At 54.3% G+C, this 17,449-nt stretch overlaps 1 protein-coding gene across 1 annotated transcript; it reads left to right on the plus strand.

Annotated features, from left to right (window-relative positions):
* Window positions 1-886: 886 nt before the first annotated feature.
* Col1a1 (collagen type I alpha 1 chain) lies at window positions 887-16,258 on the plus strand. The gene is made up of 51 exons (XM_027424295.2): window positions 887-1,085; window positions 2,512-2,706; window positions 2,829-2,860; window positions 2,980-3,015; window positions 3,105-3,206; window positions 3,933-4,001; window positions 4,234-4,278; window positions 4,403-4,456; window positions 4,617-4,670; window positions 5,146-5,199; window positions 5,304-5,357; window positions 5,684-5,737; window positions 5,821-5,865; window positions 5,986-6,039; window positions 6,153-6,197; window positions 6,337-6,390; window positions 6,605-6,703; window positions 6,792-6,836; window positions 6,929-7,027; window positions 7,158-7,211; window positions 7,376-7,483; window positions 7,584-7,637; window positions 7,900-7,998; window positions 8,121-8,174; window positions 8,265-8,363; window positions 8,832-8,885; window positions 9,071-9,124; window positions 9,225-9,278; window positions 9,374-9,427; window positions 9,808-9,852; window positions 9,944-10,042; window positions 10,260-10,367; window positions 10,737-10,844; window positions 11,035-11,088; window positions 11,319-11,372; window positions 11,612-11,719; window positions 11,808-11,861; window positions 11,971-12,024; window positions 12,107-12,268; window positions 12,364-12,471; window positions 12,637-12,744; window positions 12,849-12,902; window positions 13,019-13,126; window positions 13,501-13,554; window positions 13,671-13,778; window positions 14,072-14,125; window positions 14,443-14,550; window positions 14,639-14,921; window positions 15,078-15,268; window positions 15,518-15,760; window positions 15,891-16,258. Exons 1-51 carry the CDS (start codon window positions 1,010-1,012, stop codon window positions 16,035-16,037), a joined length of 4,362 nt encoding a protein of 1,453 aa, XP_027280096.1. The 5' UTR covers window positions 887-1,009; the 3' UTR covers window positions 16,038-16,258.
* The last annotated feature ends 1,191 nt before the right edge of the window (window positions 16,259-17,449 follow it).

A 17,449-nucleotide genomic window follows, 5' to 3' on the forward strand; every position in this document is an offset into this window, starting at 1 on the left:
TTCCCACTTCGCTCAGTTCACTCGGGGATAGATGAGTTCAGGGAATGAATTGATATAACAAACCCCAGTCCATAGCTTTAAGGCCCCCACAGATCCCCCAGCCTACCCTGCTCCCTATCACTTAATGCCTAAGCCTCCTTCTGGAAGGACAAGGGTGTCAAGCTTCTCCCCAAGCCTCAGCCTCAGAGCTGTCTCCCTCAGTCACACCTGGAGTTGGTCTGTCTTGGAGCCACAGTCATGGCAGAACAGACAACTATTCCCCCCCCTCCCTCTTTTCAAGCAGTCACATATCTGATTCTTGGTGTCTATGAAGAGATATCTAACTTGTTCACAAATATTCCTATCCTCCATACCTGGGCCACACCAAGAGATGACCCCCGCCCTGCCTGAAACAGGCACCTCTGTTTAGCTACTTGGTTCCTCTGATTTGGAAAGGTGCATGTCCAGTGTATTCCTTATTCCTTCCCAAGGATGTCAGAAAGATTAAAAAGCAAGGCCAGTTTTCCCAGTTATGCCTGACCTTGACCCTTCTATAATGTTGCCCCACTCAAATCCCCAGTTTCACATCCTTCTGATTTGAGGTCCCAGAAAGAAAGTGCAAGGGGCATCCCCTACCCACAAATCAGTGTACCAAGGGCCCAGTCATACTCCAGTATCTCTGGCCTGGGTAGGTCTGGGGGGCAGGGGCAGCAGAGTTGCAAAGTGGGGGGGGGGGGCTGGGTGGACTCCTTCCCTTTCTTTCCCTCCTCCCACCTCTTCGTTCCAAATTGGGGGCCGGGCCAGGCAGTTCTGATTGGCTGGGGGCCGGGCTGCAAGCTCCCCCTCTCCAAGAGGCAGGGTTCCTCCCAGCTCTCCTCAGGATGGTATAAAAGGGGCCCAGGCCAGTCGTCGGAGCAGACCGGAGTTTCTCCTCAGGACGGAGCAGGAGGCACGCGGAGTGAGGCCACGCATGAGCCGAAGCTAACCCCCCACCCCAGCCGCAAAGAGTCTACATGTCTAGGGTCTAGACATGTTCAGCTTTGTGGACCTCCGGCTCCTGCTCCTCTTAGGGGCCACTGCCCTCCTGACGCACGGCCAAGGAGACAGTAAGTTCCAAACTTTGGGGAGTTCACGGCTTCTTGGTATCGCGTTCTGCACTGGGTCCTGACAATTGAGACTTAAACGGATGCTTCAGTCGGAGGTGGGGAAGGTGATGGGGAGGAACTGGGAGGAGAGAGGCCACCCTGGGGTGCAGATGAGGATGAGCGGTTCTCAGAAGTGGAACGTGGGGTGAAGTGGCTCAGGAGTAAGTTCCAAGCACCCATAAGTAGCACAACAGGAAAAGTGGGAATCTGGGCACGGGTTGGGACAGAGTACGTCGAAGGTGGAATAAGGCGGCTGGAATAGAGATTCGGAGCCCAAGATGTAAAAGCTATCAAAGAGGCTGCGGGGTGATTCATAAGGAAAGATTGTTTGCCTTCTCTGCAGGCTAGACAGTGTTGCTGGGGCCGCCGGGGTGCTGGGCTCAGGGGGAGGGAACGCACGGAGTGGGAGGGTTGCTGGATGAGAAAGTTTGGCTCGGACTTGACAGGGCGCGGTCCCTGCGCCCCCTGCTGGTCAGCCTTGAGCACTACGCGTCCTGGTACTGCACTTTATAGCGCGCGGGCTAAAGAGGGAAGATCTGGGTTATTGCCGGGCTTGGACCCCCATCTCCAGACGGGGAAAATAAAACCAGGCATGGGGTAGCCCCAGTCTTTAAAAGAAATGGCTCAGGCTGGGTAAAATTGGTTCCGCTCAGTCCGTTGCTTAGTGTTGCCCGCCACCTAGTGGTTGCCTTGAACCGTTACTAGAGCGGTGGGCGTGGTTTACTAATCATCACTATTTGTAGACTTGAGTTCTTTTTAGTTAAGGAGAGACGCCAAAGCACTGGCTGGCTCGTCTCGAAAGCGAGGTTTTAAGATTCCTGGGGAGGGAAAAGATTCCTGGGAGCATGGGGGTTAAGATGTATCCAACTTTAGGACCGGACTCCACGGAGATCAGCCACTCCACATTTTAGCCCCTCCCACTCCATCCCACCTGCCCAGGGAATGGGGGTGGGACCAGGGCTGGAACTCCCCTTCTCTCCTCCCACCCCCGCCTCTTATTTGCGCTCAAACCACATCCCACGGGCCCCGTTCTACTGTATAGGATCCCTCCTACTCTCCCGCAGAAGGCTTTTTATTTCACTTGGTTCCCGCGCGCGTGGGCTGAAGTTGAGTTTGGAAGCAACCCCAGTCTAAAGCTTTGTTTAAGTTCCTGAGAGCTGGGAAGTTATAGCTGTCCTGGCCAGGCGCCCCGAGCTGTCACTGAACGCCGCTTTGGAGCAGACCAGCATTTAAGGGTTTTAGGGAAGAAAATGGGGAGTGGGGGATGCGGGAGGCGGGAAGTGGAAAACCTACGTGCGCCTCTAAGACAGAGGAAAGGGCGAATAGGGCTGGGATCCCTGGTGCCCCGAAGTGGGGACTTAGAGCCGCTCTTTCCCTATTTGCGCAGTCCCTGAAATCACCTGCATACACAATGGCGTAAAGATCCCTAATGGTGAGACGTGGAAAGCCGATACCTGCTTGATCTGTATCTGCCACAATGGCACAGCCGTGTGCGATGCCGTGGTGTGCCAGGAAAAGATGGATTGTGTCAACCCCCAAAAACGTGAAGGGGAGTGCTGTCCTGTCTGCCCAGAAGAGTTTGGTACGTTCTGGGCCTACAGTTAGGGGAGGTCAGAGTCCCGTCGTTGCCTGTGTCTTGAAAGCCTCTAACACCTCAGGTACCTTAGCAAATTTACTTCTAACTTCACATCTTTTCCCCCACAGTATCACCAGACCAAGAACTCATAGGAGTCGAGGTAATACTCTACTCCCTGTTTTCACTCACCCGTCCATGACTCCTACTGTCCCTCCTATGGACTCCAATTTTCCTCATTTCTCTAACCGGCCTCTTGTTTCTTCACCCTCAAACCCACAGGGACCCAAGGGAGACCGCGGCCCTCAAGGCCCAAGGGTAAGCATTGCATTCTAAGTGAGCTGGGAAACTGGAGGGGGCGTGGCTCTGGTTTGTGCTCATAGCAGCCCCGCCCTTTCTTGGTGCAGGGACCCGCTGGCCCCCCTGGAAAAGATGGCATCCCTGGACAGCCTGGGCTTCCTGGTCCTCCTGGTCCTCCTGGTCTCCCCGGCCCTGCTGGCCTCGGAGGAGTAAGTAGAGCTTGGAGACCTCAGCCCTGTGTGACTCCCGGTTTTTGCTTTGATTTGATTTGATTTCTGCAGATATAACTTTATATTTTTAAATAATCATAAGCTTACAGAAAAGTTGCAATAGTGCCCAGAACTTCCATTCATCCTTCATCACAACTCCTTCACCACCGAGTACACAGTTATCTCCTGTCTGTGTGTGTGTGTGTGTGTGTGTGTGTGTGTGTGTGTGTGTGTGTGTGAAATTACCAAGAACATGCCCATGCCCTATGCTCCAAAGCACGTACGTGCATTTCCTTAACAGGGGACCATAGTACCAAATTTAAAGTTCCTCTAGCACTATTGCCTAATATACAACCCACTTTCAGATTTCCTTTATAGCATCTTTTTTTTTCCTTCTTGTCCAAGACCACCATTTTCATTTTGTTATCTCATCTCTTTGAGCCCCACAAATGTTGACTGTTTCTGAGACTCTTTGTCATCCTTGGCACAGCAAGGGTTTGAAGAGTCTGGTTGATGGGCAGAGGCAGTTATTTTATAGATTGTTCTGCAGTTTGGGATTGTCTGGTTAGAAGGTTCCATTGAGGTGTCTGGCACAGGCAGCGCTGCTGTCTCTCTTAAACACATCCGCAAGCCCATGTCAGTTTGTCCCATTACTGGCAACGCCTCCTGCCCTTCACTGTACCATCCTGAGCCCAATTTCTCATGCGTTCTCTCTTGTTTTTCTAGAACTTTGCTTCCCAGATGTCCTATGGCTATGACGAGAAATCCGCTGGAGTTTCCGTGCCTGGCCCTATGGTGAGCCACCAGGGGGAGCAGTGATAACAAAGGGAATGAGGATCTGGAAGAGAAAGGCCAATGACGGTCCTGCTAGAGGGGGTGGTAGGGAGGTAAAGGCCACCTTTGGGACTTCAGACCCAGAGAACATGCAGGACAGACAACTGTGATCCCACAGGAAGCAGTAAAAACAGATGTCTCCCATACTGCTTTCACCCACAGATATTACATGCCCCCCTTTTTCCTTTTGTAGGGTCCTTCTGGTCCTCGTGGTCTCCCTGGCCCCCCTGGTGCACCTGTAAGTCCTCAGGAATCTTCATGTATCACCTTGTGCATGGGAGATGTGGAGGGAGAAAGATTCGGGGAGAGCAGGAGGCTGGTAGAACCTGCCTTTCTGAGCCTGTATTTCTTTCATTCTCCAGGGTCCTCAGGGTTTCCAAGGCCCCCCTGGTGAACCTGGCGAGCCTGGCGCTTCAGTAAGTCAGTCCTCCATGTACATACACCTTCCTCTCCATAAATTCTCTTGTGGAAGATCACCCACACTGAGTGGGGAGTGACTTGTCGCCTCCCCACCCCATTCTTCCTCTTCTTTGTCTCTCATCTTGGGGTTCTAACTGCCTCTCCTGTCTCCTCTAGGGTCCAATGGGTCCCCGTGGCCCCCCTGGCCCTCCTGGCAAGAACGGAGATGATGTAAGTAGCCCCAGGGGAAGATCCTAGCTCATCCTGTGGCCTTCTCTGTGTGGGTCCTAAAATCCTCCCAACAGGGTCTCATCAGCCTTGGGGGCAATAACCAGGGGAAGAAGACGAAAGTTCTCCCTGGTGCCCAGACAGCCTTTAGCAGTGACCTTTTCACTGAGTAGAATGTTTTAGTGAGCCCGTCCCCACCCCCATGCCCACCCCCGCGCCCATTCCTTGGAGTAATCCAGGTTTAAGATCTCTGGGTGTTCAGATGTGGGAATGAATGCACGGTGACAGAAATTCCTTTGAAGGTACTCAAATGTCACCAGAAGTTTTCTTGGAGATCTAAACTTAGCTTTAGGTTCACGATTAGATTCCGGGCCCCTAAACGAAACCCACCCTTCAATAACCCCCAATAAACATGAGCCCTTCTACCCTTTCCTAGTTGGAAGCGACACAGTCGTGATGGCCGTTTTTCTCTCTGCAGGGGGAACCTGGTAAACCTGGCCGTACTGGTGATCGTGGACCTCCTGGGCCCCAGGTGAGCAAGTGTGAGGATGGGCCTTGGATCTTCCTGCACTGGGGATGCAATGTTCACAGAGCTCTCCCGACACCTTTCCATGTCCTTATTGCCTTTCTCTCCAGGGTGCTCGGGGATTGCCTGGAACAGCTGGCCTCCCTGGAATGAAGGGACACAGAGTAAGTCTCTTGAGTTGATGAAGCTCTCCAAGTCCCAAGTCACCATCCTAGCCACCTCCCCCAAGAGATCCTGTTGTGTATCGTGTTAGATAGTAGCTGCAGCTGTTTCAAAGGTCATAGGTTAGACATCCAAAAGAGCTTCCTTTCGTGGGAAAGAAGTCCCAGTGAAACGACTGGATAGGACAATGGGTGAATTCAGGTCTAGTCTAGCTCGGGGACAGAGAGATGGCTGGAATGATCTTCCAAAACTCCCCAAATCTGTGTGACTGTCAAAAAGTGGCATACTCCCTCCACAGGGTCTCACCTCATCCTCGTTCCTCTCTTAGGGTTTCAGTGGTCTGGATGGTGCCAAAGGAGATGCTGGTCCCGCTGGTCCTAAGGTAAGAGATGTCAAAGGGCCCTGCACACAGCACCCCAACAGTCCTACAGTACATGAATCCCTCACCTTGTTCTCTGTCCCTAGGGAGAGCCTGGAAGCCCCGGTGAAAATGGAGCTCCCGGCCAGATGGTGAGTATGCTAGCTTTGAGGGGTGGGGGTGCTTCAAGAGGGAGGGGTGGAGTGAAGGGTGGATAGCGGGCTGGGAGAGCTGTCTCCATCACACTTGACCTCTCTTGATTTGGTTATCAGGGTCCCCGAGGTCTGCCTGGTGAGAGAGGTCGCCCTGGAGCCCCTGGCCCTGCTGTAAGTACTCCTAGCCCCTTGGGATGTCCCTGGACTCTAGTTGGGGTTCCTCGGGGACTCTGGGAACTGTCCAGTGCTCAGAGACATAATTGGGCCTCTCCTCTGTCTTGCAGGGTGCTCGTGGAAATGATGGTGCTACTGGTGCAGCTGGGCCCCCTGTAAGGATGGCTTTGACTTTGAGTTTGGGAGTGGGATGAGGTGTCAGGGTCAGCTCTTGGGGCTGACATCAGCTGTTGAAAGTTAGGAGCTCTTAGCCTCCATCTAGGCCTTGTAGTTAAACCTCCATTTTGTTCCCAGGGTCCCACTGGCCCCACTGGACCTCCTGGATTCCCTGGTGCTGTTGGTGCTAAGGTGAGACCCGTTCTTTCTTTGAATATGACTGTTACAGGCCAAAGGCTGGATATCACCCCAGATCAGAGAAGCCCAGAGTGGCAAGAATGGATCGCATTCCTCAACACCCTTATCCTGGGGTCCCCTCTCTAGCTCTCAAAGTCCTCACCCTTGCTCTTCTGCCCTCACCCCCCAACACACACCTGACATCCATTTGTCTTCTCCTCTAATACAGGGTGAAGCTGGTCCCCAAGGAGCCCGAGGCTCTGAAGGTCCCCAGGGTGTTCGTGGTGAACCCGGACCCCCTGGCCCTGCTGGTGCTGCCGGCCCTGCTGTAAGTGTCCCCCTGCAACTGTCCCCTGTGCTACTTGTTAGCGTCAGAGTTCTTGCCTGTCACTCACCCTCCTTTCTCTGTGTGGCAGGGAAACCCCGGTGCTGATGGACAACCTGGTGCTAAAGGTGCTAATGTAAGTCACTACCAGCCCTCCTCCCATGCCCACATGCCTCCTGTCCCCTGCCCTCCAGCCCTGGGATAAAATGTCTGTCCTGCCTCCTGCAGGGTGCTCCTGGTATTGCTGGTGCTCCTGGCTTCCCTGGTGCTCGAGGCCCCTCTGGACCCCAGGGCCCCAGTGGCGCTCCAGGTCCCAAGGGTAACAGCGTAAGTACAAAACTTTCCCTTCTGCCCAATTCATGCACTAGCTCCAGTGCGCCCCCTTCTGGGGAAAGCATACATTTGTGAACCAACAGAGTAACACCAACTCTCATTCTCTCCTGCTCCCCCAACACAGGGTGAACCTGGTGCTCCTGGCAACAAAGGAGACACTGGTGCCAAAGGAGAGCCCGTAAGTCCCATGTCACCCCTCCTTCTCCTCAGCCCCTTGGGCCTGGGAGCCTCTCCAGGGAAACCCAAGGAGGAAGGGAGCCCCCACCCCTGCTAGAGGTCAGCCTTGTAGGCTCCTGGGTCTTGTGCCCCTCACGTAGGCCACTCTCTCTCTGCCCACTCCAGGGCCCTGCTGGTGTTCAAGGTCCCCCTGGCCCTGCTGGGGAAGAAGGAAAACGAGGAGCCCGTGGTGAACCTGGACCGACTGGCCTGCCCGGACCTCCTGGCGAGCGTGTAAGTCCCCTGCTCTTCTCCCTCTTCTCTCTGCCCTCAGTGCTTGCCCAGTGTCTAGGGTGGTGATTAAGCTCACTGGCCTCTTCTTTTCTCCCTGCAGGGTGGACCTGGTAGCCGTGGTTTCCCTGGTGCTGATGGTGTTGCTGGCCCCAAGGTAACCTTTCTTCCTGGCAGTGAAACTGACCCCCCAAGCTGACAGGACTGTTCACACCTCCCTACACTCATGCTCCCAACAATGCTCCCAGCTACCCATGCCCATATTTGTGTATCCCTCCTCCTAATATTTGGCCTCACTTTGGCATCCCCACCGATGCCCCTCAAAGTCCTGAACCTTCTCCTAGCATGAAGAAGATGCTAGCCATGGTGATGAGGCCAAGGCTGTGACCCTGATGTGTCTGTGACTTCTATCCACTTAGGGTCCTGCTGGTGAACGTGGTTCTCCCGGGCCTGCTGGTCCTAAAGGTTCTCCTGGTGAAGCTGGTCGTCCTGGTGAAGCTGGTCTCCCTGGTGCCAAGGTGAGAGCCAAGACCCTCTGTCCTGTGTGAGACTGGGACAGCCTGTAATTGGTGCTCCAGACTCCACACACACACACCGTCCCCCTCCCCCTTCCTTTGTTCATGCTTCTGCCTCTCCACAGGGTCTCACTGGCAGTCCTGGCAGCCCTGGTCCTGATGGCAAAACCGGCCCCCCTGTAAGTATGCTTCCTCTCTCACTCTTCACCCCTACCCCACTGTATACATAACTTTGTCCTTACGGCAACTCTTCTGCCTCTCGTCCTCAGGGTCCCGCTGGTCAAGATGGTCGCCCTGGACCCCCAGGTCCTCCTGGAGCCCGTGGCCAGGCTGGTGTGATGGGATTCCCTGGACCTAAGGGTACTGCTGTAAGTACCCAATGAGGAACAAAGCAGAACCAGGGACAGCTGTACTAACTCCACTGACTTGCTCCATGACCTCAGGCCCCTTAATAACCCTATATGGACCCATTGGTAAAATAAGAGACTCTTGGCTCCATGATCATTGCTTTGTCCCCAACAAATAAGTATTGGGCTTTCTATCCAAGAGTCACCCCTAAGTTTGGTAGGGAAGGGAGAACGCTGAGGAAATAAAAAGCCATTGCAGGTGTGAGTCAGGGAAAAGGAGGGGGAGAGGGTGACTAGGAAGGAGCCTTGGGCAACATCTGCTTTGGGTGCAGGCAGAGAGGCCAAGCATTAGATGCCAGCAAGGCCTCCCCTAGAGGCTGCAGCCTTCTTGAACAGAAAGCCCCCTAGGAACACTCACTGTAATGAGGGGGTCCTTGACTGCAACGGTCTCCTGCCGTGACCCTCAACCCTGCCTCCCTTTCTACATAGGGAGAACCCGGAAAGGCTGGAGAGCGGGGCGTTCCTGGACCCCCTGGCCCTGTTGTAAGTATCTCTTTTGAGTCTCTGTCACCCTTCTGTCCCTGCTGTGACACATACCATCCTCAGAGTGCAGCCACTGTGAGAACATTGGAAGCCACTGGTGGGCTCTGCTTTGTCCCAGAGGTTCAGGCCTTACCTGCTGCTGTTATCTGCCTCACCACACTGAGTTTATCACCTTCTCCCTACAGGGTCCTGCTGGCAAAGATGGAGAAGCTGGAGCTCAGGGAGCCCCCGGCCCTGCTGTAAGTGTCTCTGTCTGGGAGGCCTGGGGAGCAGGGAAGGGGGCACTCTGCCTCCCTTCTCCTTGGACTATTCATGACCACAGCCTCTTCTCTGTGACAGGGTCCTGCTGGTGAGAGAGGTGAACAAGGCCCCGCTGGCTCCCCTGGATTCCAGGTAAGGTCTGGTGACAGGTTTCTAGAGAGTTCAGGATGTTCCTTTGTTAACTCTTACAGATTTTAAGCCCTTCCCCTCCATCTCCCACCTTACAGGGTCTCCCCGGCCCTGCTGGTCCTCCTGGTGAAGCAGGCAAGCCCGGTGAACAGGTAAGACATAGCAGCTGGGCAGAGGGCAGGAGCATGCAGGAAATAAAAAAGTAACAAACCACTCACTGTCCCTAGCTGGTCAGGAAGGCAGCAGCTAGAAAGAGAGGTTAGACACAGGGGAGGACTGTGGTTACACTAAAAAGAACATGGGAGCTACATATGATCTGGAAATGGTTGTGTGGGTTCTAGGCAAGGTGACTTCTTTATACAGAATAACTCTGGCTTTACCTCAAGCCTTCCTACTGTTAAAAAGAGATTCCAATTCTCAGCCGAAAATGTGTCCATCTCTAAATGTGGGCCCCAAGGACCAGCTCACAGCAAGAGGGGCAGAGGCTCAAGGGGAGTTTGGTCTCACTGTTGTTTCTCCTTCCCACCCTCAGGGTGTTCCTGGAGACCTTGGTGCCCCTGGACCCTCTGGAGCAAGAGTAAGTGGGCCCTCTCATGCCATTTCCATCACTATGTCCTGGGCTTGGCCCTGTTGGAGCAGCCATCATGTGCCCTCTCCTTCCTTTGTAGGGCGAGAGAGGTTTCCCTGGTGAGCGTGGTGTACAAGGTCCCCCAGGTCCTGCTGGTCCCCGTGGAAACAATGGTGCTCCTGGCAATGATGGTGCCAAGGTGAGGGCATCATGGAAAGGGTATGATGGCTATGAGACTCAAACCATAGAGGTGTGGAGGGTTGGGGGACAAGACCAGAGTGGGGGCCTATGGAACCTGAGGTCAGATCTGTGAGTTTGTTCTTTTAGCTGGAACCTTGACCTTGGACCCACACATAGGGGCTCTGAGACATTTCCTGGGACTCCATGTCTCACTCATCTTTTTGTTTACCAAACAGGGTGATACTGGTGCCCCCGGAGCTCCCGGTAGCCAGGGCGCTCCCGGTCTTCAGGGAATGCCTGGTGAACGTGGTGCAGCTGGTCTTCCAGGTCCTAAGGGTGACAGAGTAAGTCAACCTTCCCCTCCTATGAGCTCTTGGTGGTTCTCACCCATCTCCTTGCTTTGCTGGGTAATTTTATGCCTGTGATTCAGGCCCTTCTCCTGATGTTACCATGGTAATGAGAGCTGGGGCTTTCCCCTAATGGAGGCGCCCTTATTTATTGTCCTGTTGACCTCAGGGGCCTCTTAACCCAGGTTCCACGTAAATCCTCAAGTAGGCACCTTTACCCCTGAAAGGATCTTGTATCCTTGGCACCGTGTCTGAGAAACATCTGCAGAATGCTGTACCTGAAGAAGGACCCTGAGAAATATTTGCAGAACTCTGTAGCTCAACTCCTGGCCCCACACTGGAAGTCTGACTTTACCCTGTCTTTAGGGTGATGCTGGACCCAAAGGTGCCGATGGCTCTCCTGGCAAAGATGGCGTCCGTGGTCTGACTGGTCCCATTGGTCCTCCTGGCCCTGCTGGTGCCCCTGGTGACAAGGTGAGTGGCTGCTTTGTCACTGATTTCCTAACACATAACTGCCTCAGCAAGCCCAGGTGGGGCTCTGCAGGGAAGGCATGTCCTGCCATATAAAGCTGGTGACCCAGGAAGTTTGAGGGACCAGAAGGGTGGGGAGGTGTTATTGGTTCATCTTGCAGGAGAGTTTAGAGTTGTTGTCTCTCCCTCATAGGGTGAAACTGGTCCCAGTGGTCCTGCTGGTCCCACCGGAGCCCGTGGTGCCCCCGTAAGTACAGAAGACCCCTGCTAAGATCTGTGGTCTGCCCTTCTCTCCTATTTGCTTTCACACACGCACACACACACACACACACACACACACACACACACCACACCACCACACCACCACCACCACCACCACCACCACCACCACCACCGCCTTTATCCCTTTACATCATCTGTTTCTCTCCTTCCCCAATGTTGTGATATCTCTCCAAAGTCATCATCCTCTTCTTTTAGGGAGACCGTGGTGAGCCTGGCCCCCCTGGCCCTGCTGGTTTCGCTGGCCCCCCTGTGAGTACCAAGACTCTCTTTCTGTCACCTGCTGAAATATGAGGCATGGGACCTTAGGTGATGGAATGAGAACAGAAGTGCTACCCTGAGTCAGAGGAGAAGGATGGGGAGGGACTGGTTGTCGCTGAGTGTCTCTGCAACTCCAAGTTTCTAGCTGTGACTCCCCCTCCAGCCCAGAGACCCTCTGCTCCCGGGCTGACTAGCCCAATCCTCCACTTTCCATTTTCCCTCTTGCCCAGGGTGCTGATGGCCAACCTGGTGCTAAAGGTGAACCTGGTGAAACTGGTACTAAAGGTGACTCTGGTCCTCCTGGACCTGCCGGACCTGCTGGACCCCCTGGCCCCATTGTGAGTATCTCATCCTCTACAACCTGAGTTTTTGTTAGCCTTAGGCTTGGGGCCAGCCTGTGTCTCATATGGCCATACTCTCTTACAGGGTAACGTTGGTGCTCCTGGACCCAAAGGTGCTCGTGGTGCTGCTGGTCCCCCTGTGAGTACCATCCGCATCTCTGTGAAGTCTCCAAGGCCAGAGATTGGAGGGAATTAGGCCGGGTGAGATGACTGTTCACTTCTGACCACCCTGTGTTCTCTCCTGCCAGGGTGCTACTGGTTTCCCTGGTGCTGCTGGCCGTGTTGGTCCCCCTGGCCCCTCTGTGAGTATCTGTCGTTTGGGATTGGAGTGGGGCACACACTTTGGAAGTTTGGATTCTGACAGTCTCTCTTATGCCCATCTAGGGAAATGCTGGACCCCCTGGCCCTCCCGGTCCTGTTGGCAAAGAAGGAGGCAAAGGTCCCCGTGGTGAGACTGGTCCCGCAGGACGTCCTGGTGAAGTTGGTCCCCCAGGTCCTCCTGGCCCTGCTGGTGAGAAAGGAGCCCCTGGTGCTGATGGACCTGCTGTAAGTGCTAGCTCTGGTTTCTATAGTTCTGGAGAGTTCCAGAGTTGTGAATGTTCTCATTGTGAGCTCTTCTCACCCCTGTCTGCCTCCCACAGGGCTCTCCTGGTACTCCTGGACCTCAGGGTATTGCTGGACAGCGTGGTGTGGTTGGTCTTCCTGGTCAGAGAGGAGAAAGAGGCTTCCCTGGTCTTCCTGGCCCCTCTGTGAGTGCTCCTTCATCTTAGGGTCTCCAAGATGAATCATCCCAGGACTTGGAAAAGGCAGGGTAGCAGTGGGGGAGACAAGGAGAGCAAATATGACAGAAGTAGCCTCATGGCTTGAGCCCCTACATCTGGCCTCCAGCCTTACTCTCTCTTCTTCTTCTTCAGGGTGAACCTGGCAAACAAGGTCCTTCTGGATCAAGTGGTGAACGTGGTCCCCCTGGCCCCATGGGCCCCCCTGGATTGGCTGGGCCCCCTGGTGAATCTGGACGTGAGGTAAGCAGCCTCCACCCCCTAGCCAGTGCCTGTGCAGGGCCACTAGCCCGGTGTCTGACCTCTTCTCTGGGATGGTTTCTCACTTTCTCCCACTCTCCCTACAGGGATCTCCTGGTGCCGAAGGCTCCCCCGGAAGAGATGGTGCTCCTGGCCCCAAGGTAAAAGATCAGGCCACACACCTGGACTCTTGGTTGGACTCTGGTTTGCCCCAACCCCTCCCCAACTTCAACACTCCATCTGAGCCTGACCCATAACCTCTACCCTCTGCTCCCAGGGTGACCGTGGTGAGACTGGCCCCGCTGGCCCCCCTGGTGCCCCTGGTGCTCCTGGTGCTCCTGGCCCTGTTGGACCTGCTGGCAAGAGTGGCGATCGTGGTGAGACTGTAAGTATCTGGGCCTTTGCTTCAGGAATGCCCAAAGGCCTGGGAATGGGTGAATTACCTCATCTAGCTGCAGGAGAAGAGAGAGTCTTCGGATATGTCTGGGCTCTTGGCCTTTCTGGAAAAATTGAGCCGTAATTTGGCCTTGAGGCCCTTCTTCTAGACAGAACTCCATCTCCCCTCTCCCCCAGGCATGGAGTTTGCCCCAGCTCATCACATGAAGCTTGGCTCTGGGAAGGCTTGACTAGGAGTCAGGAGAGGTGGCCACAGCATGAGAGATGTGGGCTAGGAGTGGTCTGGCCAAGGGGAAGGCTCATCCTGTAGCCCCCAGCCTTGGCCTCCCCTAGTCAGGCTCTAACACACTATTTTCTCCCCAGGGTCCTGCTGGTCCTGCTGGTCCCATTGGCCCTGCTGGTGCCCGTGGCCCTGCTGTAAGTGTCCCATGTCAACCTCACGTCCTGTGAACACTGTGGCCCAGATGTGAACAGTGTCCCACTCAACACCAGGAGAACTTTCACCTGACAGCCTGCCTCCTCCTTTCTTTTAGGGGCCCCAAGGTCCCCGTGGTGACAAGGGTGAGACAGGTGAACAAGGTGATAGAGGCATAAAGGGTCATCGTGGCTTCTCCGGTCTCCAGGGTCCTCCTGGCTCTCCTGTGAGTACACACAGTTTCCAGGCTCTGGCTACCATCGGGCTTTTCCCACCATCCCCGGGTGCTTGCTGCTTAGTGGGAAGAGGAACACTCGCTTAGTTTCTTCTCTAGATAGACACCCTGATTCCTTCCTTGTGGGGGAGAGGGGCAGAAGATTTCTGGGCATTTCTCACAGAGAGGTACCCAGAGAGGGACTGTGGGAGTGGTCTTAGCACATGAACAACTTGGAGCTAGATATCTAGAATGGGGGGCTTGTTACCCCCACTGCCCCTGAACTGCCTTTCTCTGTCCTTCAGGGCTCTCCTGGTGAACAAGGTCCCTCTGGAGCTTCTGGCCCTGCAGGTCCCCGGGTAAGTTGCGCCTTCCTGATTCCCCTGTCTCAGGTACCTTGAGGACCCCTGGTTACCCGTCATGCATCCCTCTGTTCTCCAGAGAAAAGTTCAGAGGCCAGACAGGGGGCGGGGAGAAAAAGAACCTTGGTTTTATACAGCCTTTGGCCTTCCAATCCTGGCTCCTTCCAGACTAGCCACAGTAACTAGGTGAGGGCACCCTTTAAGGCAGAAGAGTGGACTAGACAGAGGCAGCTGTGGGGAGGGTGCGCCTCAGTCAGATTTGGGGCTGCGTTGGGTTTCTGGCCAACTTTCTCCAATCATCTCTCTACCAACAGGGTCCTCCTGGCTCTGCTGGTGCTCCTGGCAAAGATGGACTCAACGGTCTCCCTGGCCCCATTGGTCCCCCTGGTCCTCGAGGTCGCACTGGTGATAGCGGTCCTGCTGTACGTAGCGCCACACCCTCTGCCTCATGACCCTTCATCCCCAAGAAGACTTGAATACCAATAAACCTGACCTCCTCTCTTTGCACAGGGTCCCCCCGGCCCCCCTGGTCCTCCTGGCCCTCCTGGCCCTCCCAGTGGCGGTTACGACTTCAGCTTCCTGCCTCAGCCACCTCAAGAGAAGTCTCATGATGGTGGCCGCTACTACCGGGCTGATGATGCCAATGTGGTCCGTGACCGTGACCTTGAGGTGGACACCACCCTCAAGAGCCTGAGCCAGCAGATTGAGAACATCCGAAGCCCCGAAGGCACCCGCAAGAACCCGGCCCGCACTTGCCGTGACCTCAAGATGTGCCACTCTGACTGGAAGAGCGGTAAGGACTAACCCCAGCTGCCTCCCCACTCTGATCCTTGTCCTCCCACCATGCTGCTTCCCCCCCCCTCCTCGCCCCTGCTTTTATGCATCCCACTTTCACACATGGTGCTGGCTGCCTGCTTCTCCTGACTCCACGTTGTCATGCCCATTTCAGGAGAGTACTGGATTGACCCTAACCAAGGCTGCAACCTGGATGCCATCAAGGTCTTCTGCAACATGGAGACAGGTCAGACCTGTGTGTTCCCCACTCAGCCCACTGTGCCTCAGAAGAACTGGTACATCAGCCCGAACCCCAAGGAAAAGGAGCATGTCTGGTTCGGCGAGAGCATGACTGATGGATTCCAGGTACGTGAGCCACTTTGCAGGAGACAGGCTAGCCTCGTGCTCAGAAGGCAGAGGAAGTCCTGGAGTGGATTTAATACTGGCTTAGTGGAAGGGTAGAGATGGTCTAAGAGACAGGTGTTCTGGGTCCTTGGGTATCCGTGGATAAGCGATACCCCTCTTTGTAATTGGAGATAGAAATACATGGGCAGGAAGGCAGGGACTAGAAATTCCATGTGTTCACTCATCCCCTGCTCTCTCTGGCCCATGCAGTTCGAGTATGGAAGCGAAGGCTCCGACCCTGCTGATGTTGCCATCCAGCTGACCTTCCTGCGCCTGATGTCCACCGAGGCCTCCCAGAACATCACCTACCACTGCAAGAACAGCGTAGCCTACATGGATCAAGAGACTGGCAACCTCAAGAAGTCCCTGCTCCTCCAGGGCTCCAATGAGATCGAGCTCAGGGGCGAGGGCAACAGCCGCTTCACCTACAGCACCCTCATGGATGGCTGCACGGTGAGTCTCCCAGACTGGGTCCCGCCCACCTCACTGGGTTTCTGCTTTAGCCTTTTAGCAGTTCAGAGTGGCCCTCACTCCATCGTTACCCTTGGTAATGATCCTCTCCCACTGTCTTCATTCACTCCAGAGTCACACCGGAAGTTGGGGCAAGACAGTCATCGAATACAAAACCACCAAGACCTCCCGCCTGCCCATCATTGATGTGGCTCCCTTGGACATTGGTGCCCCAGACCAGGAATTCGGATTAGACATTGGCCCTGCCTGCTTCGTGTAAACTCCCTCCACCCCAATCAGGTTCCCTCCCACCCAGCCCACTGTTCCCAACCCTGGAAACAGACAAACAACCCAAACTGAATTTCCCCAAAAGCCAAAAAATGGGAGACAATTTCACATGGACTTTGAAAACATTTTTTCCTTTGCATTCATCTCTCAAACTTAGTTTTTATCTTTGACCAACTGAACTTGACCAAAAACCAAAAGTGCATCCAACCTTACCAAAAAGGAAAAAAAAAGAATAAATAAATAACTTTTTAAAAAAAGGAAGCTTGGTCCACTTGCTTGAAGACCTATGTGGGTATAAGTCCCTTTCTGCCCGCTGGGCTTATGATACCCCAAATACTGCCTTTTCTGCTCCTTTCTCCACCCCCTCTTGGGGTCTCTCCTCCATTGCTCCCCAAATTTAAGTCTCCCCCCCAAAGACACAGGAAATAATGCATTGTCTGCCCAGCAACCAAAGGCAATGCTGAAACATCCCACCGACCCCCAAACACCCAGCCTACTTCCCCACCCAGCACCTTCAAATCCTGCCAGGACATGAGGTTCTTGGACTTTCAAAGGAGCCTAACCATCTGGCATCTCCATGGCCTCTGCAACACACCCCACTTTGTTTCCGAGGGCCGGCCGTGGTGGGGGAAGCCACCTGCCCCTCCGGGGGGTTTGGAGCCAGGCAGGGTCACAGCAGACTGGAACCATCGGACACGTGTGTGCAGGCTGGGTGGGAGAGACTATTCTGTTCCTTGTGTAATTGTGTTGCTGAAAGACTACCTCGTTCTTGTCTTTGTGTGTCACCGGGGCAACTGTGTGGGGGCGGGGATGGGAGTAGGGTGGCAGCGCGCCCAGTTTGGTACCAAAGGTGCTACATCTCTGTGAAGGGGTGGGGTGGGAAGAAATCTCTGGTGCTATAGAAGTTGAGATGTTCCCTAGGCCAACAAATGTTCCTTTTGTTCAAAGTCTTTTTTTTATTCTTTTTTTTTTTTTCTAATGGATAGGGACTCGTGAATTTTTTTTTCCTGACGGTGCTATTTAACATGGGAGGAGAGAGTGCCAGCCTCAGCCTGCTCACTCTCTACCCTCTCTCCACTCTTCTAGTTCCTGGGCCTATCGCAATCTGACCTCTCTCTCTTTTGGAACCCTCCCCTCTTTCGGCTGCACCCTACCCTCAGGCTCTCCCTTCCTCTGTCCTGCATCGGGGTTTCAGAGCACCACTTTTCAAAGCACAAAGCAGTTTTACCCCCGGGGTGGGAGGAAACAAGAGACTCTGTACCTATTTTGTATGTGTATAATAATTTGAGATGTTTTTAATTATTTTGATTGCTGGAATAAAGCATGTGGAAATGACCCAACACATGTGCAGTGGCCTCTGAATTTCCTTCCTGGGACTTGGGGGGCAGGGGACCCAGGGAGAGG

The sequence above is a fragment of the Cricetulus griseus genome, chromosome 7 (assembly GCF_003668045.3).
Source record: "Cricetulus griseus strain 17A/GY chromosome 7, alternate assembly CriGri-PICRH-1.0, whole genome shotgun sequence".
NCBI classification, from domain to species: Eukaryota; Metazoa; Chordata; class Mammalia; order Rodentia; family Cricetidae; genus Cricetulus; species Cricetulus griseus.